At 33.5% G+C, this 14053-nt stretch overlaps 1 protein-coding gene across 1 annotated transcript in view; it reads left to right on the top strand.

Moving 5' to 3' along the window:
• Positions 1-14053, top strand: part of spz3 (Spaetzle domain-containing protein 3) — a 41647-nt gene that overhangs the window by 26854 nt on the left and 740 nt on the right. Inside the window, exons 4-6 of the mRNA XM_068761614.1 lie at positions 11216-11340; positions 12297-12494; positions 13551-13676. Coding sequence (XP_068617715.1) covers positions 11216-11340; positions 12297-12494; positions 13551-13676 — 449 coding nt within the window. The remainder of the gene's footprint in view (positions 1-11215; positions 11341-12296; positions 12495-13550; positions 13677-14053) is intronic.

Genomic DNA, 14053 nt, shown 5'->3' with positions numbered 1-14053 from the left:
TATTTAATTTTTTTCACGAACAGTTTTATTTTCTCTTTCTTCTTTCATGCATCATATGACCTTTCGTTCGTTACATTCTTACCACAATTCTTCTGTTATTAATGACTGTTATATGATGACACTTTATGTTAAAGTTAGATAACTCCGTTATTATCATTAGAAAAGGAAATAATTGTTCATGTCTAAAAAGAGGTATGGTCGAAGAAAAAGTTTTGTTCGTATTGATATGTTAAAATGCTTGTTTGCTTTTAGTGTCGCCACTATATAATTAGTTATTTTTAAAAAAAAGGAGTGAATGTACCAAATTTTAATATAAACAAAACAAAAAGTTTGTCATATCATGCATTTTCAGTTCAGAATATTTAATCATAAAAAATGAATCAAGATCAGCGTATCAGTAACTATGACATATAAATTATAATTTTTTTCAAGGTCTTCTATTCACACACACACACATACACACTCACACTCACATATATGTATATATATATACATATTATAATCAAAAAGAAAAAACTACACTAAAACTGTGATCAATATATTTTGATTTTCATCTAAGATAATTGCCCTTAACATAAAAAAAAAACATTTGCATATGTGATCTTAAAAAATGTAAAAAGCTCTTTTTACTCAAAATTAAAGCTGATTTTTAAGGTAAGCCTAAATATTTTCAGATCGCCAACTAAAAAGGTTTGCTGCTCGCTTAACAGTTGCAGCCTTATCACGAGTATGAAATCTGATGTTTAGACCAATTAGCTTGTAATTTTAGCGGTTATTCTTGTAAGGAGATAATTTGCTTAAGTCGGTTAATTTTAATATATTTATTATATTTATAAAAATTCGTTATGTAAGTAACACAAGGCTGTTTTGATAACTAAATATTTATTTTTGTTCTTATTTTTGAATCTGAACAGCTTTTGAAAGTGGAACGTTAAAGGTTACAATGGACATTAAGAACTCTAGAAACAATCTGATAAAACTCGTCTAATATCCCTCACTGCCTTCAAACAAAAATCTGTGACTAATATTTATTACCAGTAATGACTTATGCAGTTAAAATGAAGTTTCTTATTCTGCACCTGACTTGCAAGCACAGTCACTTAAGGAACCATAGAGATGACTTAGCTGGGAGTTTCTCTACGACATTAAACCAAGAATGAGGAGATACGTTGATGAACGAAAGTAACCGTCATAGACTAATGGATTGGCAAGTTGAAGTTTCAGTATGCAGGCCACATACTGCGCCGAACTGATGGGGTCTTCAGGTTCTAGATTGGAGACTACGAACTGGCAAGCGCAGTTTGCGATATCCACCCACACGGTGGACAATCGACGCCGGAAGCGGGTTGACTTCAACCGGTCCTAACGGAAATTTATGGGGTCCTATAGAAAAATTATATAAAACGATTAAGATGATGATTCGAAATTTATATATTTAGAAGCCCACCATTACTCAATATACAAAAGTATGATTTAATTGTGAACTTTACACAAAACCTACAGAGATGTTTATAAATATTGGTGATTCAAGATTGAAGTCTAGACCGTCTTACGAGCGCTATTACAATTACGTGTTTATGGGCAACGATGACTCAACATCGTAAAAGCTGGCAATGAAAGATCACGAGGGAAAATAATATTAATAAGAGGAAATACCAGAGATATTGAAATACATAATTTCGTTACTAACAAGGCATAATTGAACATTCAGGTATCCTGATAATTATATATTTCCGGCTATACATTTACCAATTCAGTCTCTGGTATATTTTAATCATTGCTTCAAGTAAGGCCATATCGTTAACTGATCATTTTATTCTGTACATCAGTGGCCCTATTTCGATCGAATGTTATACTCTGTAATTTATTTCAATGCATTTAAAAATGTAACGGACCATAAATAAATTACAATATAACTGGCTTAACAAATATTTTTTTTATTTATTTGAGCACAAAAAATATATTATTATTTAAATATGCACCATATAAACCTGTCATATTCCTTTACATTATTAGATTATTATTATTATTATTATTAATTAGCAATTAGTTAAATTATATTCACTTATAAACTAGTGACAATGTTGAATATAACTGCAATATTTAACGGAAACGGTTTTATATAAATTTATTTATACGACATTGTGCGACTATAATGCTTAATAACTAAACCGGATAATGATCGAGATAAATACAATAACAAAGTCCTTAACTATTCCATTAAATTAATCTCAGGTTTGAGATGCACATTGTGTGAATTAAGTAACATCGTCGCAGATCAAAAACTGAAAAGGAAGACATCACTAGGTAGAGCTTCGTCCAACGTCAGGCGTCCTAAAAAATAGTATCTCAAGCCAAGGTGTCTTCATGTGGCCCCATGCGCCCAATCAATCCGTACAAAAGCCAAGCCAAGAAGGCGATAGTTATTGAAGCCCAGAAGCTGGAGTATTTTACAGTACCCGTTGTCAAGAAATAGAGAGAGAGGCCCAATAAGCCATACTTAAGGATTCAACGTGCGAGTGTTGGGTCCATCGCGTTGTAGGGATCACCCACCTTAAGGATACAGTGCACATGGTTGACGCCCCGCGTGACAGGTTTAGGGAGGCTTGACCAAGTAGCGCGTGCCTTTACCAACTACCGACTACTAGGTATGAGAGATGAGAGTAGAGCTGCCTGACCAAATTTTAAATTATTCTACCAACACTGCTTTAGAAGTAATTTCCGTAAATATGCTTACATTTGCTCTTGACAGGCCTAAATCCTTCAGTAAGTTATAGAGAGATTTCTTTAATACCTCTCGCTCTTATTTTCAGTGCATACAAATTTACTATTAATTTATTTCTAGGAATACCCTAGTCTTTGAATACATTGGTTTCCCAAGAAATTGTAAATGCTATTAGTGCTACATGTTTCAATGTTCTAGATAAAAAGACAATTTTCGGTCCAAAAGACGTCACCGCCATGTCTTCATAGATTGTAAGTCATTTTACATACGTGTCGAATCAGGAACTACTTCCTGTATAGAATAAGAATTTAGTCGTATTTATATTTTTGAGCCTTATTTCGCAAACTTTATGGGTTTTTTGTGGCCTTTTTATGCTCTTACTGGTGAGAAACTAACATAACCCTCAATATAATCTGTAAAAATCATTTTTATTTCTTTAGTAATATTCATGTAGAATAATATCTATGCTTAAACGCATTTTACACATTAATTATAAAATAATTTAACACATTAAAATTTTTAGCCTTCTGCCATTTCAAACTCGGCAAGCCTCTAAATGTCAGCGGAATTTTTTTTTTAATTTTTGCCAAAAAGAGTAAAGTTTTGCAATGTTCTGCCATTTTATCTCTTTTAAAAAGCGCACATAAATCAAACGTAAACTATGGTTCGTAAAAAATTTGCAGAAATAGCAAATAGCAGGCAGGACCTAGAGCGTTGGATCCTTTCTGTATGTGCCGCCATTACTAATTAGAATTGCGGGCGCGTGCAGCGCAGGAAACGTCCGCTCGTACACGACCACGCGCGTTACTCACACGCGTGGGCTCGTTACTGATAAAGCTTACGTGAGCGATTTATATGATTTACTTCAATGTTATCCATAACTATTGTCCTTATTTGACTGCGCTAGACAATGTTAGTGCGTTCACCTTGCTTTTATTGCTGAACTAAATATCGCATTGTTGTTAATGCAAAGCGAACTATTTAGAAAAACCGGTTTAAAATGTGTTATATACTCCTAGATACCAAGGGAATGGATATATGATACGTTGATTTCGTTTTGACGTCGCGTTGTAGAAATTTTTCAAATAAACGTTTAACATAAATTTTCCTTGTCTGTTGTAAAATAATATTCTTGTAATAATTCCATTGCTTATATAAAAGCTTCTCAAGTAGGGTAAAACAGGGTAATGGGGGTCACTTAAGCGAGGAATCAAATAAAAATTAATTATAAAACAAAATATTTATTGCAACCGCCTTTAAATATAATATAACTAATATACTATCAATTGAGATCAGTTTCAATCACTTTGGCAATCAACTTTGAAAATTATTCAAGTTTAAAAAAAAAACGGATTTGACTCCCATTGCACCGATATGAGGGTAATGGTGGTCGCCCTGGGGGCAATCAGAGTCAATGAAAATCTAGCACATATCACAGACATAACCTTGAGCTGAGTCCCACCCAGTGCTTTCCGAGTGAGCCCATAGACCACATGAGGTACATCTGAACCATATCTCATTGTTTCTGCCGAAATCGTTGCATACTGGGCACTTGTTTCTCACATCTTTTAGGTCATCATCCTCATCATGCTGGCACAAATCGTTAGTACCAACATTAGATACAGAGGTTTCATTCGATTCTTGAAGTATTTGACGCTTTACCTTTTCAGGAGTCTTCTTCACTACTTTACTTTTTTTCCCTGACCTTTACCTTTCCATTTCTTATTTTCTTTCTATGTTTCTCCTTTTTTCTTTTCTTTCTTATTTTCTTTTTCTACAAGGTTTTCTTTCAATGGCGTTGAAGTTAAAAGTGTTGCATGTTGTTTTTTTCGGCATTGCCTTGTATTAATAATTCGTGTCTTCTCTGGTAACTTGATTAAATCATGCAATGTAATTTGACTTGAAGTGCTAGGATCTGATGAGTTAATCGCAGACACTGACTGTTTTGGTGTGCTTGGTACTATGGGATGAAATTCTTTTGATGTGCTCGGAACTGGTGATTATGATTCTTTCGATACGTGATCATTCGTGGGAAATGGGAGTCACCCGACTCTCATTACCCACTTCTACACAAATTAGAAAAAAAATGAATGAAAATAAAACTGTAACATATTAACACGCTAAGAACTGCACATCACAATTTTAAATGTCTAACTAAGCACGTGTGAATGTCTTAATCGTATACTGCAAATTATTCGACACTTACCTTTTAATTTACATTGACGAAAAATTAGATCAGCAGAGCGAAAAAACAAAATACAGCCATATCTCAGAAGTGCGGGCGCCAACTGGTACGAGACTTTCGAGGCAACGCCTGGGGGCCAGGGCAGGGTAGAGGGCCTCATTTACGAGTCGCTCTCGTGTACTGTTTTGTGGATATGTGGGTGATTCTCATTACCCACTGACTCTCATTACCCTACTCTCCCCTAATGTTTGAGTAGTTCAACTCGCAAGCCCGATGTCATTTAGGATAATACTTATTAAATTTATTAAAGATTGACCGGTTTCCTGCAGATGTTTTGTACACTTTATTTTTAAATTGTGCATTTCCTCTACTTGTATCAGCGCCTTTGATATGTTTAGTTTTTGTATTAATACAATCATACGTATATACAACAGCGAAATCTCTTTATAATATACTGAAGGAACAAAAAACACGGCAATATGTTGAAGACCTGTCAGGAGTAAACATTATACCCTTTTTTAAACCGGACTTTTAACTCTGCATAGATGACTTTAAATTTGGTAAGGAATATAGAGGAGTCTGATCACTGAAGGTAAATGGCTCAATAGGTCTCCTTGTATATTATTTTATTGGCGTTCAACTTGCTTCGCGGGTCGTCAGCCCGGAGCAACGTTCCCGGCCTCTCTCTTTACAACGGAATGAACCTGACATCCTCACAGTGAATTCGTGGGATACTGAAAACTTAGTCAATAGTCTGGTAGTCACTATTTTTTCCAACTAACTCCTTTCAGTTTTGCAAATGTTAGTGTTTTCTCTTAGCCATTATGAAAGTTTTATTCATTAATTATTTGGATATATTGTCTTTGTCATGTTGTACTCAATGTACATAGTTTTCATACATCCAAAAGTATCGTCATAGTCGGCAGTGAGACGTGGAATGGCGACTACAGGTTGCTGGAAGCTGTCATGGCACAAGTTTCTTTCTCTCTATGCTCTTATTATTTTAATCTGGTTGTACATTCGTCCTTGAGTTTAATGAATCACTAAATTCTTTCGCCATTACCAAATAGTAGTGTTAGATAATTCAAACAAAATGAAGCGACATAAGCAACGGTAATATTCCACGGTTCAATTAACCCCTACCTCGATTACAGCTTATATCTATCTACTTAAATAATAAAAAAAACTGTATTCAAATTAACACATTAAGTTTGCCTGTATATTACAAGATATTGGTAGAAATATGTTTATAAATTAAGAAGTGAGAATTGACATATATATGGCCATATCAACTGCAAATGAACAATGCTTATTGCGAAGGCTCCCGGATTGACAACGCCGTTGTTATTTATGTATTAATTTATTTACAAACTAATTCTAAGATGAACGTATAAATATAACAATACAGTAGTATAGTTGATCTTTTCGTATTTCGCGATCTCTTACTGACTAATTATGATAGATTGTAAAAGATTTGTATTTTAATAGACGGATGCCGACTGATACTAAAAAAAGAAGTATTATATAAAGATAATTTACCTAATATAATAATACCTAATAATTCATAATATTATAATAATTAAACAAATACAAAACGCAGAAAAATTTAATTAGAATGGGCATACACTTAATAACGTAGAATATAAAAATCTGAAAACGAAAGGATCCGAAAGTTTTACGAACTGGGAAAAAGGAAAATAGATTCCTAAGATAACCCCTATCCGATAATAACTCATCACAGCTCACTACCGATTCAAAGCTTGAACAAAGAGACCATCTTATAATAGTATATTACTTATATATACTTATATATCCAAAAATTACTTATTTATAACTCGTAAATTTCAACATTCAGTTTTTATTTATAACTTGTAAAATTAAGAAAAAAATAAAGGCGTGAATACTAAGAAAAGATAAGATTTAAATTCGGGAAAAATTTTTAAACTTAATTTAATAATATTTTATAACAAAACAAAGACTTTAAAGTAGCATTCATATTCTATTAAAAACAAACAAACAAAATAAGTGTAGACAAAGAAATCCATCGATGCCCTTACGCGTTAAATAATAAAAAAATGATAGCGATTCTAACAAATATTGGAGTATTGAAATTTATAAAATTTAAATCTCGACTGATTTAGCATTAATCCATGTTTATTATATTCGTAAGAATTAAGACACCACGGCTTTATATTATTTCTCCGAAACTTTATCTCTTAACCAACATTAAGAAAAATGAACAAAAAGTATTTTTTTAACATAAATTAAAATATTTTTACAAATGTAGATTCCATGAGAAAAAATCATTGAGTTTGATTTATATTTCTTTTGTTAAATCCCTCGTTTATTCGACCAATTGCGATGAAAATAATTTAAATAATGGTCGTATTATGTTGTGTTGCTACCTTTAATTCTAAATTTATCTGTTCGTGATGAAGGACGTTTTCAAAAACAAAGATGGTGTCATTTTTTTGTTACTTACATGGAACCGATAGCGCATTAAGTACTCTTGTTATGTATTTTCTAATTCTAAAAGTAAATGAACCCATTAGAAGTGAGTCATATCAAAATGCCACGTTCAAGAACGTTTACGTGGATTGAATCTTCGCTTTTATGTATCCAATACTGCGGAGATTCAGAAAATCGCGCGTTGCATCGCAAATAACCAATTACCTCTTAAATTACTTATTCAGAGACATAACATTGCGCCGCAACAGGTGGATCTGGTGCGGAATTCCGCCTCACTACAATGATTTTCTGATAAATATTTGATACTTAATTTATAAATATTATAGTTTTTTTTTTATTTAACATTCCTTGCCTGTCCGTTTCTAGCAATGGAGAAATCATACAAATCATTTGAGTTTTTTTAATCAAATATAGAATATGTACGTGAAAATATGAGATGATACAAACATCAAAGGAAGTTAGGGTTGAAAAAAGCAAAGAATAATCCTACCAATATTAACTAGTCATCATTTCAGTTATAGAACGACTGCTGGAGGACTTAATCCTCCCTTATAGATTTCCAATAAGACCCGCTAGAAGTGGCCTGCATCCGTCGTCTTCCGACAACCTTTAAAAAGGTCCTCTGTTCACTTTATGGATTGCCGACCATCGCTGGGTTTGCTGCCGTGGTCTCAATTCCAGAAACATAACTCCTCAGCGACCATCTGTTCTACGCCTTACCCCTTTGGTTACTTTCGTACGTCGTTTGTCTACGGATCTCCTTATTCCTGTTTCAATGTCAACACTTCAGTGGCAATTTAAAAATAAAACTAGTAACTATCTTCATATTTTGTTTTACATAACTTTACGATATCGTTCTGAACATTGTTGATATACGAGTACATAAATTATATAACAGTAAAATTTAAAAATCTTATTAACATAATCCCAATCCCAAAGCATCGTTTCATTTTACCTCATTTTGTTACTAAAAAAACCATCGAGATTTGTACCTAGAGAACAAAATAAAACATGATCGTACCATCGATACAGTATGCTATTAGCATACGAATAGCGTACAAAAATTTATATGGTGGGTATTAGTTGGAATTTTAGGCGCCACTTATTATTATCAAACCATATCTAATGGGTCAACGACCTAATTCTGACTGTACACAAATTTAGAATGAATTATATATTTTCCTCTAAAATAAGGAACATAAAGAAAAAACATGATTTTTTGTGACTGACGGTGCCGTATTGGCATTTGTGACAGTGAGCAGGCCAGATACAGTGCAAAACGGACTACCGCTGCGGTCTAAAGTTCCTAGAGTCGAAACCACGGATCGGTAGGGACAGTGTAGATAGTTTACCCACAAGGCAGACATATTAATCTTGTTCAAATCGTCGAAGACACTGTAAGAACCTATTAGATTTATACGGGGGAGCCCTATGTTCAGTCACTACTGAACATAAGCAGATACAGGAGTCACCTGACTCCCGTATCTGAAATGGTGATGATCATCATTTCCAATTTCCGCTGGTTTGTGAGAACTTGGTGCTGATGGCACAAAGCTCTCGTTTTAGATAGCTAAGCTCAAGATTTCCCATTGGAGCCTTGGCTTGGGCCGCTACATACTACTTTACTACCGGAAAGGGAGAACGCTAAGTTTTCAGATTACTTGGGCGGACACTCTATAAAGAGAACTTGCGAAACGGCGCGATTTGAGCTAGCACGCGTAACACGATTAGTAAAAGAAGTGGTATCTAGTCGACATTTCTGTCTATTGGGTATTTAGTCTTTTACAAGAAAATCTAACTGTCGTGGGCGGTGCTTTCTTGACTGGCTGTGAATATACATTTTCCTTGTCTCGCAACATATCTTATTATTGTCGCATCGTACGGAAGCTGGAAAGCGTATCTCAAGAAGGCGGGACGATTGAGAGTCCCTGAAAGAGTGTTTTGTAGGTTATGAAGATCATACACTCTTACGAGTAAAGTTGGGTGTATGACAGCAGGGAAAATAATAACGCTGAACTGTTATTGTTGTTTCTTTCGTTGTTGTTGTTTTTATTGTGATTGTCATTGAAGGTGTTGGAGTTGTTGTTATTGCTTGGTACGAATTGGTGAATGTTACATTTTTTTAGATACTTAATAGGATAACAAAACGAATTACAATAGCCACAATCATAGAAAATAAAAAATAGCTCGTTTAAATATTTTATACCGCAGGAGCCGGTAGACAGTGTATATGCATGTATCATAGCAAATATATGTAAATCTTAATCGTGCTATGCAAGGTCGATGACACAGTTGCATCTAAAATATACACAATTAATTTTGTGTTGCTAAATAACCTCTTGCTTAATTTTATATTCGATCTAGTTTTACTCCTTAAACAGCCAAATTGATTACCCGTAAATCATATAACACTACCTGAACGAGATACATACATTATGCTCTGAGAAATACAAAAATATGTGTTCCCAACCATACCCATTCAGCCTTTGAATATAAAGTATCATTTTATAGTTGTTATTTATTCATAACGATGTTCTACATCTAGACATATATTCTAGCATGTTTAATAAGAGGTGTTATAATGCTAAAAATTCTTGTAACTAAATTGTTAGTTTTTAAATGTAGCAAAATCCGCGGGACGAATCAGCGCGATATTAGTCATTGTGCAGTGTACCGTGTCGAGAATAACGTCTTTTTTTCGGTAGCCGTTTATTGCCGACTGGTTTTTAAATAATTTAGATAATTAGCTCACTCTACGATCGTAGGACGTGTTAATGAAAATCTTCTTGTGAACATGAATTTATTACATTTTTATTTGTACATCGTAAGTCTGAATTATTAATTAAAAAATTCTTACACAATTCTTTTATTAACACTTTTTTTCATGCTTTGTAATGTTTTCGTTTACTTTTGTAGCTAAATATTTTTTACTAACCGCTATTGAATAATACTAGAATGCAAAATTTTGTATTAACATATTCAATACAATGTTTTAATTTTTTATAGATACGAAGAACAATACTATTTTATTATTTTTATACCGTAATACTTTGTACTTAATTCTAGTCACAGTTGATACATTGTCGGTGTTTTTTGTCCATAATTAATGTTCGAGAATTAAATATTTACGATTTTCCTTTTTGATTTATTAACATTTATTTTGTTTGGATTTTTAATATAACTCACATACTGTACTTTATCATAATCGAATTTTGTTTATCTATGGGCTTCTTCGAGTTTGAGATAACACTACTCTTAAAATTCTTAGCTTAGATTCGTTAACAATAATTAAATTACCTAGTAAAAACGTAAGCTAATTGCCTCTCGAGAACGCAAGATTTCTTTGGCCGTCACACCTTAAGAGTGTGCTGCTGAACGTAGGCTTCTTTTACACATTTTCAATCAGACCAGTTGGACGCGGATTGCATCTAGCATATTCCGACAACCTCAACGAGGTCCTTTATTCGTGGTCTTCGCTCCAGAATTTTGAGACCTCAGTGGTCATCTACCCACTGTAAAGCCTACCCACAGCTAATTAAACTAACAAATCCGTAAGGCTATGTCAATAACTTTCGGTCATCTGTGGATCTCTACATCCCCGACTCGATCTCGTAGAGAAATAGCGATCATAGTCCATGACTCGTTGAAAGACTGAGCCGGCCGATAAATCCTGAACTAATAGACCACTTTCTCTGACGTAAGACATCAATGGTAACATATATTGGTAGTGTAGAATCACGCCACCAACTTGTGGCTGATTTAATAATGTACAGTTATCAGGCTTTCAGTTGATTTAATACTAAGATTATTAATTGATATCTATGTGTATTTTTCAGATACTTTGGACTGCACTATCCCTTGCGCTTGGTTATGAACTTCAAGGTCAGATTATCAGAGGAGTGCCGTGCGTCAAGAGAAATTATCAACTTTACTGCCCCACCGCTGGCAACACATATCCCATGTAAGTTATTACTAAAATTGTATAGTAAATAATGTCATGATCATCATCTTGTCATCTGATAACGGCCAAGGCATTGTCCATCCCTAGATCGCCACGTTGAGCGGTCGTACACTGGCAACATCCAGCGACTTCTAGTAATGAATGATGTATTCAAGACCATATCTTTTAATGTTCTATGTAATGTTTTTCGACAAACAAAAAAAATATAAATACTTTTTAAAAAGCAGTGTTCACTACTTATTACTTTATGAAATTAGTTTGTATGGGCCTAGTGTGATAGATAATTTCCTTTTTAACTCTGTGTAGTATAAAAAGTTATTTAATTCTGTATAAAACGTGTGAAGATAATTATAAATACATAATTTTGACATGAAACATTATTCTCTGTATATTTTAAAAATATAATGCTCGCGCACTTTGAGTATTTACTTTTCAATTGTAATAAACACGTAACCTAAAATATTGCAGTGAATAAGCGATGTTTTTATCCTTTTACAATATTAACGTTTTGGGATATAGTTTAAATTTAAAAAAAAATTGTGTTTCCAGCAGTGGTGGCCCAGCCATAGAGCACTGAAACTTGCAATCGAAAGTCGCGGCTTTGATTCCCGGGATACAATCTTAAATAATTCACACTGTGCATTCATTATATAGGATTGCCACTACTCGCAAACAAGTTTCCAAAAGATAGGTGGCAGCGTCTTCTGCGTACCATAATACCACACCACAGTCGCCAACCCGCCTGCCCAGCGTGTCGATTATGGTATATAGATATTTTTGGGGTGATCTATGCTTTGCAGTGTACGTCTATGGGCTTAAATGACGACGACTTTATATTAAGAATAACTCAACATACTTTAAAGAAATTAATCAGTGACAAAAAATAATACGTATAATTTGTAATATTATTATTAACTAATTTTACGTTACAAGTTAATTTTTTCTTTTTTTTTCAGAGACAAAATAGAGATGTTTATTGACGAAAACAAAGCGTTAATTAAACGCATGTACGGTTCATTTGCAATACCAGGGGGTGGACGTGTTCGAAGAGCACCGGGAGTGCCGGACATGCACTCTGGGGACTCATACTTTCGCCATGTAAGACAGGCATCCAAATCCTCGCTACCTGATCCACAAGTCAATAATACTGGCAGGTAAGTAGAAATTTAGCTAGATTAAAGACTACACTTAACCGAAAATCTACCCTTAGGGTGCGAGAGGTCAAAATCTACAACGGCACTTGAAATGCGCGACGAGTCAGGGCTGTCGTTGTATGTCAAATGGTTAAACACAGGCGTCATATGCTAAATTCAATATGTTATACAATTTACTAATAAGGGATATCTGTTATTAGAAACCATCTACGTAGGTACTATAATGCTACAAAGTGTTAAAAAAGCCGCGGTGGGGACTTAAATTAAACGAGCATTAAATTCATTGAAAATACCTTTATTTAAGCAGGCATTTACATGTCGTTTTGGATTGTCAAAAATTTTAACATAATGAATAGTAAGCTTCCACCGGATCGGAACGCAAATCTGTTAAAAAGAACCGACCAGAAACTCGACAGTTGTTCTTTTAAATGAAAAATTACAAATTTTATGTGTACATAATAATATCAATCATGTAAATGCCAACCAAGTTCCACACATTTTAAACTACTCTTGATAAAAACTGTTAAAATATGATTTATTTAATAAAATACATTTAATTTGTGTCATTTTATTATATATGCGTACACTCAGACACATGAAAGATTTGTTAAACTTTGAAGACCGAATTTAGGCGTACTGAATTTATTTTTATTTTTTTTTTTGTATTAATCAAACACGTCTGTGACCATTTTTCATAGGATTTTAAATTATGGTGAATAAATAATATATTATGATATTATTCATGGCGGACTGACAAAACGCTCGCATACGAAGATTCTTATAGTGAAAGACTACAACGTGCACTTGTTAGTTTTAAGACGAAATTTAAAACTCTTAAGTATCGCTCATTAAAGGTGCTGGCTGGTGCTAACGTCGATGACTAGCCACGGATAACGGCTTGTCTTAAAAAATTCTGCTATTTTTTTTTACTCGTAATTTTTGTTTTCTTTTATATGAAAAACAAAGTGCAAATTATTTAATAACGCATTCATGGCAAGACGTATAAATCGAATAATCGACTTAATAAAAACGTACAATAATAATCGTTATTTTCAGGATTGATGCATGTCAGAGCAAAACGGAAATAATTACTCCTTATTGGGCGTTAAATTCAGCGAAGAAAGTCAGAGCTATTGTTAACACAATGCACTTCGAACAAGCTATACATCAAGAAGTATGCAGGTAAACAATGTCGAAATAACATATCTAAAATCTTTTCACTATTAATTAATAAAAGCATTTTTTTAAAGATATCTTCATTGAACTTAATATTAGATATTTTTATTTAAATTAATTATTATTAAACACGATCTTTGTTGTCATATATATCAGAAATTTCTACCTATATAATAGAGATAGTCTAATAGAGATAGATACCTAGTTATATAGGAATTTTCACTCACAAGGAAGTTGAGGGGGTGTTCATTAAAAAAATATACTTATTTTTTAAATCTAATACGTACTCTTTGTATAAGTTACTCTACTTGGCTAGAATATTTTTTTTGTATGCACGGATTTCATTCCATATTTTATGCCCTGCGTAACATACGGGAGATAGA

Source organism: Battus philenor, unplaced genomic scaffold (genome assembly GCF_028537555.1).
Source record: "Battus philenor isolate CCGP_79_NKW_IND1 unplaced genomic scaffold, ilBatPhil1.0.hap1 SCAF_15, whole genome shotgun sequence".
In the NCBI taxonomy this organism is placed as follows: domain Eukaryota; kingdom Metazoa; phylum Arthropoda; class Insecta; order Lepidoptera; family Papilionidae; genus Battus; species Battus philenor.
This window is presented reverse-complemented; position numbering and strand designations above follow the sequence as displayed.